Source organism: Martes martes (genome assembly GCF_963455335.1).
Source record: "Martes martes genome assembly, chromosome: 13".
Lineage (NCBI taxonomy): Eukaryota > Metazoa > Chordata > Mammalia > Carnivora > Mustelidae > Martes > Martes martes.
The window spans coordinates 77,055,365-77,077,046 of NC_137901.1; the positions used below are offsets into that span (position 1 = coordinate 77,055,365).

The 21,682-nt window shown below is 54.2% G+C and overlaps 1 protein-coding gene across 3 annotated transcripts; it reads right to left on the minus strand.

Annotated features, from left to right (window-relative positions):
- Positions 1-638: 638 nt before the first annotated feature.
- CABP1 (calcium binding protein 1) lies at positions 639-21,438 on the minus strand (the record flags this gene model as incomplete). Of its 3 annotated transcripts, none has more annotated exons than XM_080821966.1 (7): positions 639-1,098; positions 4,090-4,237; positions 4,472-4,581; positions 5,586-5,729; positions 6,016-6,046; positions 8,769-8,948; positions 20,797-21,438. In XM_080821966.1, the coding sequence occupies 7 exons, from the start codon at positions 21,436-21,438 to the stop codon at positions 1,073-1,075; spliced, it is 1,281 nt and encodes a 426-aa protein (XP_080678092.1). In that variant the 3' UTR covers positions 639-1,072. The 3 variants fall into 3 exon arrangements, with proteins under 3 accessions (XP_080678092.1, XP_080678094.1, XP_080678093.1); XM_080821968.1 differs by lacking the exon at positions 20,797-21,438 and adding an exon at positions 13,563-14,556; XM_080821967.1 differs by lacking the exon at positions 8,769-8,948.
- Between the last annotated feature and the right edge of the window lie 244 nt (positions 21,439-21,682).

The following is a 21,682-nucleotide window of genomic DNA, read 5'->3' on the forward strand; positions in this document are numbered from 1 at the left end:
AGGCCTCATTTTTAGAGCCAACCACAGGTCCCTGCATTTTTCCCTCAGAAAAGCATCACAATTTGACCCACGTATTGAAGTACTTCGTGTCTGTCTTCCCGCCAGGCCGGAAGCTCCAGGAAGACAGGAAGTGGGCAGACCCTGCTGGATGCTCACCCGGGATCTATTCTCCTTTATTAGAGAGCCTGACTGCTTGGGGCAGCTGGGTACCCAGCCGGATCACTAGCTCCCCCAGGCTCCCCTCCACTTACAGAAGTACGGAGGCTCTGGCTTCGGAGATGACAGTGGGTCCCTAACAGTGCTCAGTAAATGCACGTTGAATGCAGGACTATGGGCCGGCTCTGGGTTCAGAGTTGGCACTCAGGAAATACGCATCGTCTGACCGGACCCAAGAAGCAAAAGACCGGGACGCCTGGCTGGCTCAGTTGGTTAAGCAGCTGCCTTCGGCTCAGGTCATGATCCCAGCGTCTTGGGATCGAGTCCCACATCGGGCTCCTTGCTCGGCAGGGAGCCTTCTTCTCCCTCTGCCTCTGCCTGCCACTCTGTCTACTTGTGCTCACTCTCGCTCCTCTCTCTCTCTGACAAATAAATAAAAAAAAAAAAAGAAGAAGAAGAAGAAGCAAAAGACCCCCACAGCTGCCCTTGCCTTGGAAATACTTTTATTGGTTCTGAGAGAACAGGGCTGTGGCGAGCTGGGACGGGCACAGAGCGAAGGAGGGCGGCGAGAGGCTTTGCCCCGGGGCGGACATGCTGTGTGGGGGCTGCTGGCGGGCTCCCTGGCCGCCCCGCCAGCAGCGGCTGGGTCCATGGCACTTGGCACCCGGCGTCACCTCTGCCGGCTTGGCACGGTGGCCTCCTCGGCGGCGGGCGCCCCCCCTTTCCAGTTGCAGGAGTTGTGAGTCTTTCACAGTGCGGAGGGGTGGGGGTCCGGGGTGGGCACCTCCCCGGGGTGCAGGCAGGCCCCGTCCGCCAGTCCATCCTGGGCTCTCGGCGGCTGCGGCGGGGTGAGGCACGCTCCGGCTCCTCTTCTCCCACCGGGGAGCTTGGCAGTCCTGGAGGGGCCCTTGCGGCCTCAGCGGGACATCATCCGGACAAACTCTGCGAGGGCACGGGACCAGGTGGGGAAAAAACAGCAGTCAGGCCCAGCTCAGGCTGCCCCTTCCAAGTCTTCTCCGGATCTGAGACCCCCGACCATCACCACTGCCCTGCTGGGCCCCTCCAGCCATTCGGCTTCTTCCAATCCATCTTGAGCACAGCAGCTGGCAGGGGCCTGTCTTATCTACCTGGCCCCTCTGAAACCTCTCAGGGCTCCCTGTGGGAAAATGTCCAATATCCTGTTGCTGGCCTCAAGGCCCTCCGTGCTGCGGCCCCAGCTGATGTCTCTCTCTCACAGTTCATTCCCCCCAACCCCCCACCCCACACTCCAACCACGCCCATCTCCCTCTCAGGGCAGCTGGCACACTCACTCTCCCTCCACCTCTCAGCTTGCCTGCAACCTGTCTCTTCTCTCTCCTTTTCCTTTTAACTGGACTTGATTATTTGGAACAGTTTAAGGTTCCCGGCAAAATGATGCAGAAAGTACAGAGTTCCCATTCACAGGGGGCATGCCCCACCCTCGCGCAGCCTCCCCTACCATCACTGCCCCGCACCAGACAGGGACCTGTGTTACAATCAATGAACTGACACGGATGTGTCATTACCCAGAGGCCACAGTAACACTCAGCTTCCCCCTCGATGCTGTCCATTCTGTGGGCTGGGGCAAATGTGTAAGGATGCGTATCCACCACTACGGGGTCCTACAAAACGGCCTCACGACCCTAAAACTCCTCTGTGCTCCACCAGCTCAGCCCTCCCTCCCCCTAAACCCCTGGCAACCACTGATCTTTTCATCGTCGCCATAGTTTTGTCTTTTCGAGAATGTCATACAGTTGGAATCACGTACAATGTAGCCCTTTCAGATCGGCTTCTTTCACTTAGCGATATGCACTTAAGATTTCTCCGTGTCTTTTCATGGTCTAATAGCTCATTTCTTTTTAGTGTGACTAATACTCCATTGTCACAATTTATTATCCACTCACCAGCTGAAGGACACCTTGGTTACTTCCAGGTTTTGGCAACTGTAAATAAAGCTGCTATAAACATCCGTGTGCAGGTTTCCGTGTGGACGTAAGTTTCAGTTCATTTGGGTGAATATTCCTTCCTTCTTTTTCATCTGGTTGGTCCTACTCATCCCTTAGGGTTCTACTGATTTATAGCCCCCTCCAGGAAGCCTTCCTTAATCCCCCCACCAGCTTGGCACAGATGCCCCCTCTGTGCCCCACAGCTTGCTGTATTTCCCCCAAAACAGCATGCACTATACTGCTGGCTTCTGTTTTCCTTGTTGGTCTTGGGCTCCTCAAGGTGGATCTTGGCATATGGTAGGTGTACAATACAAGCTAGAAGAATAAACGGGGGATACTGGGCTTGTACAGAAGGGCCATTGTCGGGGGGGGGCACTACTAGGACACAGGGTGACCTGGAATTTTCAGATCTGGTGGCAGCAAAGCCTCCTTTCCATGTAGTCACACTCTCTTCGAACTTGGAGTCTACCTGCTCCTCAAGAAAGACGTCCCAACCTTTGTGTTCTGGATACACTCACACTCCAGCACATGCTTATCTTGACTTTCTGCTCAGAATGCCAATTCCTGGAGTAGAGAGTCAATGTTTTACCATATTTTTGCCCTGTATCCCATAGTTGTCCTGAATGGCATCACGCAGTGTGACGTAGGTGGTGGCTGAGATTCCAGACCTGGCATAAGATCCAGCTCTGTGTCTTAATAATGAGGCGATCTCAAGCAAGTCATATGACTTCTCTGAGCCTCAGTATCCTCCTCTGCATCATGAGGCAATAAGAGTGTGATCCAGAGAGTTGTTGTGAGAATAAAATGGGATAATATATGGAAGTGTACTTAGTACAGTGACTGGTGTATAATGTGTATAATACATGATAACTATTGGGGTTATTACTGATTTATTAAAAAAAACACTTTTACTGAGCATTAACTATGTGCCAGGTCCTGAATTATGAGGAAATACAGAGATCAGAGATAAAATGTTCTTCTCCAGAAGTTCTGTCAAGAGGAGATACAGCTAGCACTTGAGGGACAGTGTGAAGAATGAGAGTGAGCCTGAGGTGTTATAAAAGCCCAGGAAAGAGGAATTCAGCCTGGAACCAGTGAGGAAGTACCAGAGGAAGACCCACTGCTGAGTCTTGAGGGGTTAAGAGAATTTAGTCCAGGCGAAGAACAGAATAAAAAGCATCCTGACCGAAAGGACAAAGCATTCAAACGACAGCTTGGCAGGATCGTGGACCACAAGTACTGGGGTTTGGCTTTAAGGGGAGAGTGAGTGAAGGAACGGCAGGATCTGCAACTGGGGAGGTGAGCTGTGGGCCAATCTCAGGGGGCCTGAGTGTCAGACTGATGAACGGGGTGGTCCGAAAGTGGCTAGCGTGGATGGAAGCAGGAGTAAGTGGACAGATAAATGCGTAGAGATGGATGGGGTCAGTAGACACAAGGATGGATGGATGGATCGATCAATTGCTTGATCGATGAGCAGATGGATGTAGAAGGGGAAATGACTACAGATAAATCAACAGAAGTGTGGGTAGAGGCATAGATAGATGGATGGAGATACGTGAATGTATGAACAGACACACAGAAGTATAGATGTATGGACAGACAGATGTACATGGGTGAGTGGATACCTGGAAGAATGTACAGAAGAATGAACAGATGCATAGACAGATCTATAAATGCATGAATAAATGGTAGTATGGATAATTGTTTAGAGACACATGAGTGGATAGATACCTGGACACACGAAGAGTTGGATGAATGAACATATGGAGAGAGAGATTTGGCAAGATGGACCAATGGATGGGGGTAGGAATGAATGGGAAGGTGGATTACAGGGATTCGTGGATGGAGGAGTAAGAGAATGGAAGGGTAGGAGCGTGGACAGTTGGAATCATGATGGATACACAGCTGGGAGTCTCCATGGATCATCACTACTGCCTTGGCTTCTCTTCCGTATTCAAGCACCACCTACCTTCAAAGTCTACTCGTCCATCCCCATTGAGGTCCACGTCTCGGATAATTTCCTCTATGTCTCGGTGTCCCACCTGATGACCCAGGAGTTTCCTCATGGCCTCTCGCAACTCACTGGTGCTTATCTCCCCATCACCATTGGTATCAAACTAGAGAGGGCAGAGAGGAGAGAGGAATAGCTACAACATGGGGAATGTAGAATCAGATCCCAACGTTGGGCTCCTTTTCCAGCCTCATTGTCCCCCGTTCCCCAAAGACCCTTCCCTGTCCAAGCTCCTTCCCCTAGAATGTGATCCAGGGCTTGGATTTCTCTTGAAGTAACCATGCTGGGGTTGCAATTCTAACAATTCTGCACCCCTGCCTGTCCAGTGCCCATTACTCACCTCTCGGAAAGCATCTCGCAGTTCCTTCACTCCAATCATATCTGCTGTTTCTGCCAGGAGTTTAGGTCCCATTAGTTCTACGAAGTCATCAAAATCCACATGGCCACCCACTGGAGACAGAGGAAAGGGCTAGGTTATACATCCAACCACTCCCCACGTCTAGGCAATGGAAGGCACTGTGAACTCCTCCTTGACCTATCTAGTGCCAAGTCCAGGGTAGAACCAAAGGCCAAATGAGGACAGAGAGGTGACCATGGACAGGTGGTCTGTCAAAGAATGGCTCAGGGGAGTGGCCAGAGTTAGGCCAAGGAAACCAGTCAGGAGGTGGACAGAGGTAGATATGGATGAAAGAAACAAACACTGGGGTAGAGAGACGGGCAAAGAATTTCAGAGACAGAGAGCCAAAGACACACAAACAGAAAGGCAGAGAAAGGAGAAGTTAGGAGCACTTGGCCCACTTGTCCCAAGCTTTACTCTTGTTGTGCCAATGGAAAGTCAACTCCAAGACCCGCCCCACCCCCAGCCGGTAGGAGTGCTGGAGAACTGACCCCCCCCCCCCGCCACAACATCTTTCAGCCAGTGACTTAATACCTGGCTGGGGAGGTGAGGGCCCTAAGTTCAGGGCGCGCACGCTGCACGGACTCCGGGAGCTGCCTAGTGAATGAGACTCGGCACTCGCCGTGCTAGCCGGCTTGAGGGTCCACTCCCTGTGGCCCCCATCTCTTCATGGTCTCACCTCTCTGCTCCCTCCTGACGCCTCCCTTCACCTTCACATAAACTGCTCGCACTCAAACCCTTGCTTCTGGGAGAACCCACAGTGAGACAGAGAGCAATACAGGAGAATAAAGAGGACTAATATGCCTTCTGCTCAACAATCCCTGTGTGCCGCCCATGTGCGGGACTGTTTGGCAAATATTCCCTCACAGACTTCCTGTGCTCCTCTCATTTTACAGTTTACACCTGAGAAAAGAGGCTCAGAGAGGCTAAGTGGTTTGCCCCAGGTCACAGAGCCCAGAAGAGATGGACCCAGAACCGAGCCATGGGCCCGTGTGACTGTAGAGGATGGGGATGGCGGGGATGGGAAGGGAAGGAGATACACCGTGGAGGGACTCACGGTTCATGTTGATCTGCTGGGACAGCTCAATGAGCTCCATCTCGGTGGGCATGTAGCCCATGGTCCGCATGCAGTTGCCCAGGTCCCGACAGTTGATGTAGCCGTCCTTGTCCTTGTCAAATTCTCGGAAGGCCTCTCGGAGCTCTGAGGAAAAGAATAAAAATGGGTGTGGTTGAATGAAAGAAGAAAAGTGGGACCCGCAGAGCCTCCAGGCAGAGGTGGCCTGAGCGCCCACCAGCCAGGACAGCCAGACCCTGGAGCCACTGGGACTGCCCTGCTCTGATCCCTGGCCCCGTAGAGAATGCCCAGCCCTGGATCAGGCCACGTCCCCAGGAGGCCAAGGTGTCTCTGCCTCTCTTCCCAGCAATCCCCCTTCCCTCACCTTTCTGGACTGCTGAGCAACCCTTTCGCCTTAGGGGCTGGGTCTTACCTTCAATCTCCTCTGGCCGCAGTGATCTGTCCTAAAACAAAAGAACATGTTCTGTTAGCAGTGTGAGGTGCCTGGACATCACAAAATGCCCAACCTGGGGACCATCCGAGCGACAGCAACCACCAGGTGGGGAGAGTGCCTGGACCATGTCTTTGAGGGAGAAAGGTACAGCCCCACATCTTCCACAGACACAGGAGATACCCAGGGACCCCAGAGCCCCATCTGTGTCCCCATCCAGACACAAGAATGTTGTCAGGGAACAGAGTTGGTCTGGAGGCAAAAACCTGTAAATAAAGCAGGGTGGGCGGGTTGTTGTGGTCACAAAAGGAGAAAGTCTGCAAGATAACGGGAGAAGGGCTGGAGGGACAGAAAGCTGGGACCAGGCAGGATGCCCAAGAGGGAGGAAGAGGAGGAGGAGGAGCCACGGGTGTGGAGGTAGAATTAGGGCTGTGCCCTGCTTCTTGGGCATGGCCCACCTTCTCCAACCTCACCCCCATCCCACACCTTGCCCCGTACTGGGACACAGCATAGGACCCTGGGGGCTGCCAGGGCCGGTGGCTGCCGCCGGGGTCCAAAGCACACATCTCCAGCTTCGAGCCGTGCCTAGGTCTCCTTGGGGACTCCAGGAAGCCCTGGGTCTAGGCATCTGAACAGATGGCAGAGAAGTCTCCAAAGAGCAGGCCCGGAGGATGCCCGGGGTAGGCTCTGGCTGGTGAGGTGCCAGCTACCCCAGGCCGTCCCAGGAGGCAGGCAGACTAGCACGAGATGCATGCCTACCAGCAGGACCTGTTCCGTAGGCTCCAAAACTGGTGCCCAGGGCTCATCCGTCCCACGCGTCACAGCTCTATGACTTTGGGTGGGAGGGACATGGGGCAGGGTGTGTCTGGCTGAGGAAGCATATTTCAGCTGGGGGCACACCTATTGTGAACACAGACACGCAGGCGGGCCCTGGGCAAGCCTGAGGCATGTCAGCTGTGCACGCAGGCAGACCTTGACCTTGACCCAACAGGGTCAAGGCAGGCAAGAGACAACTTCTGCCCACCCACTGTAAAATGGCCCCAGAGCAAGAGATGCCAGCTCCGGAAACTCTCAGAATCTTCTAGAAAGGGGCCACCAAGGGACGCCTGGGTGGCTAGGTCAGTTAAGCATCTGCCTTTGGCTCTGGTCATGATCCCAGGGTCCTGGGATCAAGTCCTGCATCAGGCTCCTTGCTCAGTAGGGAGCCTGCTTCTCCCTCTGCCTGTCGCTCCCCCTGCTTGATCTCTCCCTCTCTGACAAGTAAATAAAAAATTTTTAAAAGGGGGGGCTGATGAGCAACATCTTCGGTGGCCAAAAAGCATGGTTTTTGCAATGTCCCATACCCCCAGCAAGTGAAGTGAGCAAGTAGACAAGTGTATGCGTGCACACACCCTAGGACAAGTCATCAGACCTGAGTCCTTTCCCACCCTTCAAGCCTCAAGCTGCCTCCCACTTCGCTAAGACCAGGCTCTGCAGGACTGGAGAAGAACTGGTGCTGCTGACCCCCACTGCAGCCCTTTCCCCTTCTTGCATAGCCGGAGCCAGGGAGCAGGAAAGCCTTGCTCCGTGTGCCTCTGGCAGAGCTGTTCCGGTGGAGTCTGGGCGGCTGGCCCTTGGATCGCCCACTCCCCTCGTGGGGCAGTGGGGGTATGCACAGTAGAGCGGGGGATGCCCATCAATGTGACACGGAAACCATGAGCACCATTCCCAGGGGTCAGATGGGAAGAGAGCACATGCACACTCCTTTCTCCCCAACATCCATGGTCTGGGAGAAGAGGTTGACCTCTAGAGTCAAACACAAGTTCAAAGCCCAGATCTGATACTTCCTAGCTGTGGGGCCTTGGGCAGGTCACTTGAGCTCTCTGAGCCACAGTCTCCTCATCTGTAAAATAGGTTAATGCCAGTACCCATGTCACAGGGCCTTTGAGAGCATCCCATGAGACAAGATATGTAAAGCGTTTCACATGTGGCATTCAGTAAGTGGAACCTGCAAATGTTTGTGTCTATAACAATATCATTATTACCCTTCTCTCTGTGACTGTTCAGACATCTGGAAGAGGCTGCCCGGACATAGTAGCCACGTGTGGCTATTGAGATTAGAACCAGAAAGTAATGAAATGAACAATTCACTCAAATTGCACTAGTCACCTTTCAAGTGCTCAATAGCCATGTGTACCTGGTGGCTACTGTATTGGGCAGCATGGATCATAGACTATTTCCCCCACTGTAGGAAGTTCTCCTGGACAGGCCTGTGTACTCAGTACTGCTGTTAAGAGAACAGGAAGCCTTGGAGTCAGACTCCCCAGGTCTGAATCTGAACTCGACCTCCCACTAACTGTTATCTTGAGCGTGTTTGCCTCTCCAACTCACTTTCCTTATCTGTAAAATGGGGATGATAATAGGACTTACCTCTCGGAGTTGCTCTGAACCTTATAAGAGGTGATGCAAAGCTCTTAGCACAGAGCCTCGCACAGAGTATGTGCTCAAAAAAACAAGCAAGGAAACAGAGAATGTCACCTGTTCGTTACTTCTTGCCAGTAGACGTGGACTCACCAGTGCTTTGCAGCCTTGGGTGGGAAATTTGGGGGGGGCGGTCAGATTCGCAAGTTGAGGGCTTGGGAACTATCCATGAGGGGACACGGTTTGTTGCAGACAGAGCCCCTCTTCTTCCCAGCACCTCCTCATGCCCTCTGAAGCCAAGCTCAGTGCGGCTCCATGGGGGCCAACTTACGTACAGGCTGCCTGTTCTCAGCGAAGCCCTTGCGCAGGAAAATGCAGGCAGGGCCCAGCAGGTTGTGCATGACAGCGCAGTTCTGGGCCAGCATCAGGAGCGGTCCCGGGAGCTCGCTGCTGGCTGCAAGCCCCTCCTCACTCGTCTGCACCACCGAGTAGCTGCTCTTCTCCTCCTGGCGCATCTTCAGCCAGCACCGAGCAAATACAAAAGAGAGGCAGGGGTCACCACCCTGTCCCACTGGCCCTCCTGGCCTCAGCCTGGCTCCAGGTCCTAGAAGGCGCTCTCCTCAGGAGGAGACCCTTGAGAGTCAAACAGCGGGGTTCAGAGAGCTCTCAGGATGCACGGGAGGCAGGAGTCAAATCGGTTCAACAGATGGAGTCTCATCCTTGACTGCCACAGATGCTCCGGGGACAGCTGGGGGTGACACCCGCTGTGTGGCACATGGGCACACACATGCTCACGACACATACACACGCACAGGATCACACACTCACACGCACGTGGAAGCTTACAGAGAGAAGGGGGTGGAGGGGGGCTTCTGCTCCAGCCAATGGGAAGTGCTCACTCAGAGACTAACGAGTACTGGCCTTGGCCAAGATGCTCTTAAACGGATTTGCTGCCCTGCCCCCGCTGGACCCCACCGGAAGACAGTGAGGACGGTCCGAGCTGGCACCACGCAGAGCAGGCGCAGGTAGGCTGCTGGACTGACAGGCACCAACACAGGGGCCTCACTGATGGAACCAAGCAGGCAGGGGAAGAGGGAAGCCGGTGGCAAAATGGAGGCTGTCAGTCCCCTCTGAAGGGGCAGTGCTATTTAACTCAGTCCGATGTTTCCTTCTGATTTAAAGCACTGGCTGGGCCAGGCAAAGCCCATCTGTGGGTCACATTCTTCCCAGTTTGCAGCCTCAAGACTAGACACTGTCTGCCCCCAGCAGCTCTCCTTCTTCCCCTCCCGTCTGGCTCTGGCTCTCCGCCCAGCTAGCCCGACCTCTAGAGGCTGAGGCAGGGGCCCTCTCTGCTTACCGAATATAGCTGTGCTCCCAGGCCCTGGCCCTCCCCTCCTCCTCTGTGATGGTTCCCATGCAGCTATAAAAAGTCAGCACTGCCCACAGACCGTCCCCTTAGGACAACTACAGCATCCAGACACAACATTCTATTCCATGCTGGCCTCCCCAGGATGCCCAAGGCCCCCCAGCATCTAGGACAGGGCACTCTGCCTTCAGTCCTGAGCTTGGATGCCTCCCTTCAGTGTGAGGATTTGGAGGCAAACCTTCCCAAGAAGAAACGGAGCAGCTCAACCTTGGAGGGCTGTCTTTGTCCTTGAACCCCAGAGCTGCAGACCCTACCCTTCCATCCTGCTGCCAGGATCCTCCAGCTCACAGAAGGTCATGCCCAGGAGAAGATCCCGTGACCGAGGGGGTAGCCTGTCCTCCCAGGCTGAGAAGAAGAACCAGCTCCCCGCCAGCTTACCTTGTCCTCCCCCTCCTCTCGTGCCTCTTCTCCTCAAAGACCCACGCTCTGGGGCTACAGACTAGACTCCCTTCCAATTTCCTAAGCCTCTTCTAGGCCTAGAGAGGGAGGAGTAGTATCCTGGTTCAGACCCTAGGTGAAGGTCCTCCGTGCAAAGCCCAAGTTCGATGAATGCAATAAGGGTGGGTCTTCAGTGGTCTCAGAACCTGAGAGAGGTCAGAGACACAAGGGCCATTCTGGCTTGATGTCTAAAAGAGTTTGGAGCCTCAGTGACACTCGCACAGGCTTCCAGGACCCAGGCTAGAGTGAGGGCAGAACCAGAGAGACTTTCCCAACTGGGAGGCTGGCTAAGAGGAAGCCCAGGAGTAGAGAGTAGCTGGACCCCAAGAGGCAATCTCCCGAGATGTGTGTAGAGAATCAGCCTTTTCGCTTCTGGCTGAGTCTCGCACACTTGGCTCAGAGCGAGCACAAGGCAGGAGGGAGGAGGCAGCAGACAGCATAGAACTCTGAGAGGCCACTTAGTACACTGGCTTTGGTCTCCAACAGTCTTGGGGACAAATTCTGGCTCTGCCACTTGCTTGCTATGTGACCTTGGACAGGTAACTTCACCTCTCTGTGCTCTAGTTTCCTTCTCTGCCCAGCAGGGAACAATGCGGCCACTTGCGGGATTCTTGTGAGAAATAAGTGAGCTACTGCATAGTGCCTGGAGCGTGGTTAGAGCTGAACACATGGAGTTGCCATGGGAATGACAATGACGGTGATGACGATGGTGGAGATGCAACATGAGAGATGCTGGGAGCCAGAAGGCATTTACTGCTGGCTCCAGAGGAAGTGGGAGAATATTTGCCAATCAGGGAAGAACTGAGAAGGGATGGAGAAGAACGTGTTCCCACGAAGGAGGCACCAGTGGTGGCTGGGGAATTTCCACTGCGTCTCTTGATCATAATACTGCCTGGCACCAAGTTGCCCGGGGAGGCTGCTGTTCTTCCCCGGCCAGTGATGGCACCTGACAGCCTGGTCCTGCACTGTACAGAGCCCACAGCAGGCCGCCTCTCCCCGTTCCTGGCTCCCCGGTTACCACACTCAGAAGCCAAGTGGGCAGCAGCCCACAGGCTGACAGTGTCTCCTGGCACCGAGGGGACATCTCCCGAGTGTAGCATGGCAACAAGAGGGGTCAGCTGGCCTTGTGACCCAACAGCTTTCTAACAATGCAAGCCGGCCAGGAGAAGACAGGTCAGAGTTCTCGCTCCCCAAAGGTATTCAAGGATGGGTTAAATGAGTAAGGGCGTGGCAAAGTGGGAGAGGGAATCACTGCGGTGGGTGGAAATCCAGACGACCTGTAAGGTCAGATGCAGGAATCTAAGAAAAACACTTCTGACAGCAGGAAAGAGAGAGGCAGCCCCTTAGGGAGGTTAAAATACAAATCAAATACCAGCTATGGATTCACACGGACAAAACTCTCAACTCCATGTCCACTGGGCTGTGTGGCCTTAGAAAAGCTCTTATCTCTTAAGTCCAGCTCCTTTCTGTATGAAATAGCCAAGAGAACTACTTGGTGGGAAAGAGCAAATGAGATCAGAGACTCTGGGTGCATTGGAGCTATCCAGAAGAAAGCAATTATTACTGTCACAAACACACACAACATTGAGTGCAATGTGCTTTATTGTCTTTTACCTTATTCCACCAACTTAAACAAAACTTCTATTTTCCTTTTTTCCTCCACCCCTTCTCTGAACACCCAGAGTGGAAAAATTAGGATCATGATGTCGGTAACACTAGCTGCCATTTACTGAGGACTCCGTTCCTGGCACTGTGCACAGCACTTTATTTGCTTCCACCCCCTTAGGAGGTAAATAATAGTATTCCCACCTAGTGGTCAGGGGAACTGAGGCCCAGAGAGGTCAAGTAACTTGCCCAAGGTCACAGAGCTGGAAAGGAAGGATCTGCGAAGTGCGGTTCTTAAGCACTCTGTGGGGTACGGGGGAGATGCGCGGGGTGGGGCAAAGGGACCCTGCCTGTTCTAAGTTCACCTCTTTAAGCTCTGGACAGAACTCCAGGGGGAACGCTTTCCCCCCGTGGTCCTCTAGACTAATTCAGGTCAGTTCCTGCTTCTCTGCAACAGCATGGAGGCCACCTGTGGTGCCAAAGGCTCCCCTAAGATGACAGATGATGTGGGTTGTATGCACAGAAGAAGCAGTCAACCCTCAGAAGGATCCAAGGGACCCGTGAAGATTAAAGAGAATTTGTTTTGAGCGGCTTAGCTAAACAAGGAAGACGATGAGCAGAAAAGCCCAGAATGTCCTACATTAAAAAGACTATCGAACCGACCCAGGAGGTGGTACGGGGTTAGGGGCAGAGATGCCATTAGTTAACCTGAGACCTTGGGTAAATCACTTTACCCCAGTGGTAATCAAATTCTTTGACTGGAAAACCACAGAACTAGAGAAAAACATTGCTATCTTTCCTTCTTCCTTTAAATAATATCCATGAGTTTCTTCTCCAGCTTGACTACAGAGGGCTAGAAACACAGGCAGAGCCTACTTGAAGCAAAACCCGATAGATGTAAGCCGAGCTTTGCATAAAAAATGTTTTGGAGGTGGTAATCTGCTTTCCAAAAGGAATTCTTGCAAAAGCATATTATCCTGGTGTATAAGCAATAATTCCACATCAAAAAGCAACTTGCAGACACCTTTGCTCAACATCCTATTTCTCAGTGAAAACAATCCGGGGCTCTGAACCAGCCTGGTCCTAGTTGAGATCCTCTGACCGGATTCAGGAATTACTGAGGGTAGCAGGACATATCCCAGTAGCAATGGGATCTACTTCAAAACGCACAAGTCAGAAGGCTTAGAGACCACCAGAGAGAAGACCAGAGACTCTCGAAGAGATGAATGACAACCCCCCTCTCCCCACCGCCCACCGCCACCACCCTACAGCTGGGAAGGAGTGGTGGCAGGGTCAAAAGCCCAGATCAACTGTCTTCCTTTCCAGCGGCCCCAAGGGGGTCCATCCACTCACATTCTATGGACCTGTGCTTGACATTTCATGGCCCAGGAACTACCTGATTTCTTTCCTAAATCGTGTGCTAATTCCCAAACACAGCTCCCCATGTAGCTCTAAGTCCCAACTTAAGCTCAGAGCCTGAGACACAGAAAACCGGGGGGATTGGAAGGAATCTGGAGGTGGGAACAGGGACACAGCTCTCGACAAAACCCATAGAAAGGACAGCAAGCTTCAGATGCCCACCCCCTCCGTCCCCAACTCTGGGACAGATGGCAAGATGCCCCCTTCCCCTGCCCCTGTCTTGGGAACTCCAGAAACATACCTTCCTTGAGAGATTTCTCAGTGGAGACTTGACACAGTTGCCCATCCTAAGCTGAGGCAGCCTCTCTCAGGATCCCCTGGTCCATGAAGGAGGCTCCTGGGGACTAAGAGACCTTAGTCCCTGTCACGGCCAACCCCAGCCTCTCTCTGCCTGCGCAGCTCTTCCTCCTGGCCCGTTCTGAGCCCTCTCTCTTGCGCGCGTGCTCTCTTACTCGTCTGCCTGCTCCTGCTCTCTGATTTTTTTTTTTTTTTTGGTGGATTGTGTGTGTGTTTGTGTGTCTGGGTTTAACTTTCTGGACACTTTCTTAAGGAGATGAAGGCAGGAGGGGAAGAGTGCAGGGCACAGAGAAAATCGCCTGGGGAGCTGATGGCAGAGGGCAGCAAGCTGGGGAAGGCTGCCGGATCATCTACATCAGATTAGAGCTCAGTCCTCTCTCCGGTTCATTTCCCTTCCCTCAGCCCCTCCTCTCCTGCTGCCAAATCTGCAGGGAGATTGGTTCAGGGAGGGGGGCCCAGAATGGCAGCTGCAGCTGGGAATGAGGCCAGCAGACCCAGAAGGGGAAGCAGGCTAGTTTGGGCCACCAAAGCCAGGTTGCCTCCCAGCTCCCAGCCTTGTGTGTGCATACACACACACACACACACACACATCTGCACACAAACATGCATAAGCAAGCACTGAGGGACAGACACACATCCTAACTGCCCCCTGGCAATTGCAGCTGGATTGAGAGCAGGCAGTTCCAGTTGAGGGCCTGGAAGATCTTGTGACATCCCCATCACGCTCCATTTTTCACACTTGCTTCATCACTGAAATGGGATGAGGCTCCGGGGCTGGAAGCACAAGCTGAGCCAACAGCGGCGAGCAGATCCTTCTGCTCCCTTTGCTACTCGGGGTCTCTCCAACCCAAGAGAAACCAAAAGATGGCGATGAGGGGGCCTGATGGAGGTAGTGCTGGTGTGATGGAGGGCTGCCAACCTTCAAACAATCCTCTGCCTAATCCTGAGCGAGGATCTTTCAAGGCTTCCTTGGGCCGCAAAGCTGAGAGGCCGCCCTTTGCAAAGTGGTCTTCAAGGTCCCACGACTGGAACTTTTTAGGTGAGTGGCTCTCCCTCGTCCCTCTTGGTTCCAGGTCTGATGAGAACTCATCTTCAGCCTCAGGTGTCACACCCAAGACCTATAGCCAGAGCCAGATGACCCAAGAGCGGAGGTGTCCCTGTTTCCCGGCAGCCAGCTTCTCCCAGCAGGGGGCGCCAGAGAGGTCATGGGAAGCCGAACCCTCTCCGCCCCTGATGGAACAGTCCTCGCACGCAGCGCTGAAAGAGTTTTCAGTAGGGAGAGGCTGCTTTTCCACGGACTTTTTGTCCAGCTTCGGTGCCTGGTCAGAAGCTCCATTAGAGGAGTGGGTGGGCGCTGCCCAGAAGGTGCCACAGGCTCCCCGCTCCCAGAGAGCCGTGGGAGGAAGTCCCTGGATAGCTCTTGACGTCTGTGCTGCTGCTGACGACGGAACGGTTTCATCAGGGGAGTTACTCAGCAGCCTTGTTTGGACCAAACCCCCAGAGGAGGTGCGAGAAGGAGGGGCAGCCCCTGAGGGCAGAGGGAGGAGCCTGGGGCGGCGTTGACGCCCAAAGGGCAGGAAAGACACTGGGGAGATGAAACTGAAGAGTGAGCAGCTAACATAAGTGCCTTCTCCAAAGATGTGTTCCTCCACAAGGGAGCATGAACCAGACTCTCTGCGGGGCCCGGGGGGTCAGAATCATGAGACTCAGGTGCGTGAGAAGGGACAGCAGGCCTGGGGTTGAATCCTGGCTCTGTCACCAGCTTCTGACTTCTCACATTCCAGAGCTTCTGTTTCCTTGCCTGGAAAAGGGGGTTTCCCCTTATCTTGCTTATAAAGCAAATGCGGGCATGTACCTGGCGCACGATACTCATGAGTAATTCTTAAAATGGAAGAAAGAAGTATCGTTTGTCCAGTTATATGGGCCAGGCACGGTGCCTGGCTCCGGGAATGCTGTGGGGAGCAAGATAGGCATGGCCCTGGCTTTCAGGGGGCTTACATTCCAGCAGGCAGGCAAGAGCTGTTAAAGAGTTATGAATGGACTTACTGAATCACGTTTCAGGTAAATGCTATGAAGGCAGAAGGAAACACAAAACCTCCAAGAATGTGAGACAGAAGAACGTGACTTAGTCTGGAGGGGATCGGAAAAGACTTGGAGGTCAAGCCTAGGAAACCAGCCATCTGCAGACTCTTGACAAGCTGGGACTCACCAGGGACCCCAGAGGGAAGTCGGGTTAGGTTCCAGGTACAAACGCAATTCATATTAACTACCTGGGCAGACACATGGAAAGGCAGCACAGCGTCAAGCGGAGAGTCTCAGTGCCAGTGGCAGGTGACTCTGATTTCATAGCTGCAGCTGAACTCTGGACATGGGTGGTGGTTAGTGCTCCAGGTTATTCTAATCTGCAGCCAGTGTTGAGGACCACAGACACGGATGCTAGGAGCCTGCAATGCAGGGGCAGACAGACTTGGGTTCAAATCTTGCCCTGCTGTCTGGCAAGCTCTATGACCTTGAGGACTTGTGAATCTCTCTGTGCCTCAGTTTCTTTATTAAATGGGTACACTAATAACCCTTCCCTCCTAGGGCTGTTGTGAGGAGTTAATGAGATAATACACACAAAGGGCTTGGGCACAGTGCCAGCCACCTAGAAGGTGCCCCTTTCCGCCCAGCATCGGTCTTTAAGGGCCAGCTGCTCCCACCTCTCCATACTCAGCTGAACACCCACTCCGTCAGACCTGGTGACTCCTGCCCCCTGCAGGCCAGCCCCGATCACAGCACCCGCTTGCCGACCTTGGAATATGCCTGTCCTTGGAAGCAGGAGACAGGAGACAGCAAAACCAGAACACCATGGAAAAGTCATGCACTTTGAATAAATCCCACCCTTCTTTACCGGGAATGATGCTGACCCTAGCTTGAGGCTGAAGGCAGCAAGGGACTCAGGGATTCAAACTCAGAGCTTCCCTTAAACTGGGCAGGTCAGGCCGAGGTGGTCCTGAGTGACAGGGATAACTGCGATCTGGAGGAAACAGGTGGCTTGACCTTTAGCAGGAATTTTTTAAAAGGGCTGAACGGTAGGGGCTTCTCTAAGGAGCAAAGCACATCACATAGCCCCACCTTCCTGTCACTCTTCAGTGTGGCAGCAGCCCCTGGGCCTCCGGAAGCCTACACTTCGAGTTCTGGAATGATAGGATCAGAGGGATGAGAAGGATAAACCCGTTGCTGATTATCCCTGATTAGGAGGGAGGCTGGCCTCCAGCCCTGATCCTGTTCTATCACCAGTCTTCAAACTTAGATGACGCCCAGGATGAACACACTCAGGGAAAGCTGGGTCCTAACCTGAGAGGTGCCTTGTGGATGCTTCTGACAAATAGGAAACACTCTCAGGTGACTTCCCACCCAACCGGTTCTTTAGAGATCACAGTCCTGTCATTTACTTACTGTGTGGCCTTTAGACAAGCCACTTCCCCCTCTTGACACCGTCTCCTCATCTCTACCATGGAGGGTGAGAATGCCAACCTTCACAGGTGGCTGAGAAGATACTCGGGCAATTGTTCAGTGAGCTCTTGTCTGAGGTCTCAAGCACCCTTTTTGCTTCCCCCACACAGCCAGAGGCGAACGCAGCTGTCCTGGAGGACTCTGCGGGATTGGTATCAACCCCAAGCTGACCTCTTTCCCCTTCCCCAGGCCCCAGGGGAAAGGCAATAGGGGCTTCTCACCCCAAGCAGGGAGCGACTTGGCAAGGAAAGAGTGAATATACACAGCCCTCATCCCAGGAACACAGGCTTAGTCTGATAGAATCTATTAGGACCAAACTCATGGTCTTTCTCCCTCATCTAAGCTATAGGAACTGAGACACCTCTGCAGACCAGAGGTTAGAGATACTCGTCATTCATTCACCTATTAGATACTGTGATCTCGTTATGCGCAAAGCAGTTTGGGAGTTGGGCTAGTCTATTCAAATTGGGAGAGATGTCTCTAGAGCTAGAAAAAGGGGAGGGATGGGACAGATATGTGGGATTTATACACATATGCCTCTTCTACAGAGGCTGTTTCTTCTTTAGCTTAGAGTAAGGAGCAGAAAAACTGCTCTTAAAATAGTTCTACAAGTCCCAATGCCAAGAGTTGCCCCAAATCATGCCTATTCTGAGTTAATGTCTGATACCACATCTCTCTAGGCTGCTAGGTGACATGTCCTTAGCTGGCCACACAGAGGGTACTAGGGAAGGTCCCTTGTCATTCAGCTCCTTCCTTTAATGGCCTTTCTCGCCTGGCTCAGAGACAGCTTTCAAAGTAACTTACACAGGTCCATATTCAGTCACTCTATTAATAATATTAATGAAGGCTGCCCTTTTTTCCAGAACCTACTGGACCCCAGACCATTTGACATAGTTAATCTTGTGTGACCCTCATCAATAGCTCTGCAAGGTAGTTTTTGTCAATCTCATTTCTGGATGAACAAACCCAGACCAGAAAGAGAGAGAGACGGAACGGGCCCAAGGTCACAGCAATGGGAAATGACAGCACTGGGATTGAAACCTACAACTCTACTTTCTCCCAAGCTACCATGTACCACACCACTACCAAAACCACACCATCTGCCTTCAGGCAGTAAGGGTGCTCTGGAAGGTCACCGAAAGGATCTTAATTCCTGTTCCCCCTAATATGGGAGTCTATCTTGGTCCCTTCAGTGTCACTTTGAGCCCTAGCTCTCCCTGACCCTATTACAAATGGAAAGAAAGAGGTCCTGGACAGCACTTGGTAGTTAATCAACAATAACAATGACAACAACAACAACAACAATAATAACTAATATCGATGGAGCCCTTGCTCCCGACGATGCACTGGCCAAAATCTGTATATATCTCCATGTCCCATTTAATTTCCCTAAAACCCAGTGAGGTACTATGATTTTCCCTATTTTGCAAATAAAGAAACAGAAGCTCAATGAGGTTAAGCAATTCACTTAAGATTTAAAAAAATAATAATAACTTGGGAGACATGAGAAATAGACCTTCCCAGGACTATGTTTTGCCTTAAACAGATTCTATCTGATGGTTTCCGTATTCCTGATCCCATGTCCCTTCTCTTGGTCCTGGCTCAGTCTCTAAGAACAGAAATCTCAGTGCAGAGAAGGGAAGGAAAGACGAATTCCCCTCTGTCTCAGGAGACCAGAGACTCTGACCCAAAAGTCTCAGGCTGGGTTCTGTTGTCATTGCTGTTCAACCAGATGCCTTAGAGCTGTCAGCAGGAAGCCCAAACCCAATGTGCTGAGCTTTACAGAAAAAGTCTGCAGCTCCAGAGACCAGAGCTTCCAGAGGGAGGTGGTAAATATTTGATGGGACCTTCCAGCTCTTCCTGACTCAGGTGACCCTGGTGACATTTCAGAACACTGGACTGGAAGACAGTCTTCATTAATGACTAAGAAAGCAGAAGGAGGAAGAAAACCAGGTAGCTGAAATGCTCTGAGCTCACAAAGGGCCCAGGCAGGCAAATTCTGTTAAGACTGGAAAAAGAAGAGCCTCTTTTTCTAGGAACGAAGTCATGTTAGCAACAAAATGAATAACCAGAAAGTGAGTGATTCTGTGCGAGTGACTCCCCCCGTACAAACTGCTAGACTATAAGCTCCCAATAGCCAGAAGCCCAGTGCCTTGTTTACTGGTGTCTCCTTTATGTCCCGCAAATGCCTGGGCAAAGTAGGTGCCCCCATTTGACCAAATGTCACCAATTCCACAACCCAGACCCGCTCCACAGACCCCCGCCCAGACACCTGATGCCTCCTACCTCGTACATAAGCCACCTCCGTGAACTTCCAGCACGATGCGTCGCTGCGCTAATGCCCAAAGCTCTACCTCCACATCTCTACTCTGGAGAACGGCTTCCAGCTAACTCCGCTAACGAGGGCTCCCCACAGCAACAAAGACACATACCGCTGCCCTGTCACACCACACAACAGCCCCGCGCAACCCGAATCCATGTGCAGCTCCTTCATGTCAGACCTCCACCGGCCTCGCCGCCACGGAGTAGTATTTTGAAAAGGGATGTGCAGATCTGAAGCAGAACACACATGGCCTCCTTGGAATCCTGACCCTGCATGGCGAGCCAGGAGCCTCAAACGGCTTCCCTACACTACATCCTAGCACAGAAATGCTCAGGGTCCCCTCTTCCTCCACACACCACGCAAACTCTGCCATCAGACCTCTGCATTACTCCCTCCTTGGCTGCCGCAGAACGGCCTCAACGCTGTGCCAATGAGTCTGAATTAATTATGGGCTCAGAACTAGAGGCAACCCTGGCTTTGCTCAGGAGTTCACAGGTTGCTTTCTGCAAACCTCCCTCCCCACCAGCACACCGCAAAGTGGATTAGACCTGCATGAGAGGACAGAAGCTCAGCTTTCCAGGACCCTTGAGAGAAAGGCCTAGAGGAAAGGGAGTAGCCACTGGTGACCCCTTAGTGACTTTCCTGACCCTAGAATGCATACCGACTCAGGCGAGGCTGTTATTATTCCATGTCCTGCGACCTGACACCTGCCCAACCGCCATCCTAGTGACATCCCTGGAGTGACAACCTCCTTAAAACACCCTGGAAGTACCGATTTGAGCCACAGCTCTGTGTAGCCCTTCCCTGCCTACCCAGACATCTCTCTTTTCTCATATTTTTGAGTCTCCATCTAGCTCTCCTAACTTTTCCCAGGTCTCTGGGGCCACCACAGCCCATGACTAGCGTCCCCCATCCCCAAGCAAGGCTATGTGCCCTGAGGTAGCCATTCTTATGCCCCAGACTCCAAACCCCTTGCTCCTTTGGGTCGCTCACTGGCAGTCTTCACAAGAGACCAGAGAAGTGGATTTGGCGCCACCTGCACCGAGCGCCCCTGCTGACCCCTGCAAGTCTCCGGACGGTTTGCGGCGGTCGCTCCCTTCCAAGACGGGCCTGTTCTGACGGGTGGAGGGTGGCGAGGCGCTGGTGCCTCGCCCAGAAGAGGCCCGGAGCGTGGACAGCGCACAGGGTGCTGAATCAGGCACGGGGGAGGAGGAGTGCCGGCCAGGGCGCAGGGCTGCGGAACGACTACAGGGAGCGTGACCGGGGGCCGCGGACAGCGGGAGGAGGGCTGTGGGCGCGCAGCCGTGCCAGGGTCCCGAGCGCCTTTCCCGGGAGCGCGGGCGGGAGGCGCGGCCCTTACCTGGCCGAAGGCGGAGCTGAGCATGGGGCGCAGCTGGTGGAGGAACGGGTCTGCCTCGGACGCGGCGGCTGGAGCGGAGTCCCCGCGACCGGGGGCTCGCAGCGAGCCCCGGAGGCCAAGCGCCGGGGACAGCCCCCGTTCCTCCCCATCCCGCCCGCGGGCCGGCGGCAGCGGCGACGGCGGCGAAGGTCGGGACGCCGCGGCCGGCAGCGCCTCCCGGGGCCTGCAGTGCGCCTGGGGGAGCCCGCGCCTGCTCCCCCGCGCGCCCTCCTCTCGCGGCGCCGGCCGGCACAGGGGCCTCCGCGAACTGGGGTCCCCGGACGGCGGCGGCGTGCCCGGGCCGGTGCCGGGCAGCCGGCGGCCAGGCAGCCCTGGCTCCCGGGCAGGGCCGTGGCGGGGAACCCGGCTGCCCCCGCTCGCCGCCTTCAGCAGCGACGTCTTGGACTCGCTTTTGGCGATGTGCGAGCTCATCGCGGCGGGGCCCGCGCTCGCATGGCCCGGCGGGGGCGGCGCGGTGCGGCGCGGCGCGGGGCCCCCGGCGGGCAGAGAGCGGGGCGCCCGGCGGGAGCCAAGCCCGAGGACGCGCTGGAGGCGGGCGCCGTCCCCCGGCCGCTTAAATGCGGCCCCGTCGCCGCCGCCCATGTGACAGCGCAGCCTCTACGCCCGGAGCCCCGAGCTTCCCGGCGGCTGGCGGTGCGGATCTGGGGGGGCCGCCGGCTGTCCCCGGAGAGCCCACCCCCGGCTCCTCGGCGGCCCAGGTACCGCTGCGCCCCGCCCCTTTCCCCGCCCCGTGCTCGAGGAGCCCCGCTTCCGGGCGGCCCCTGGCGGCGGAGGGGGCACTGCGGCGCCGCGCCGGGAGCGCTAGGGAAGGGGCTTGGCAAATGGC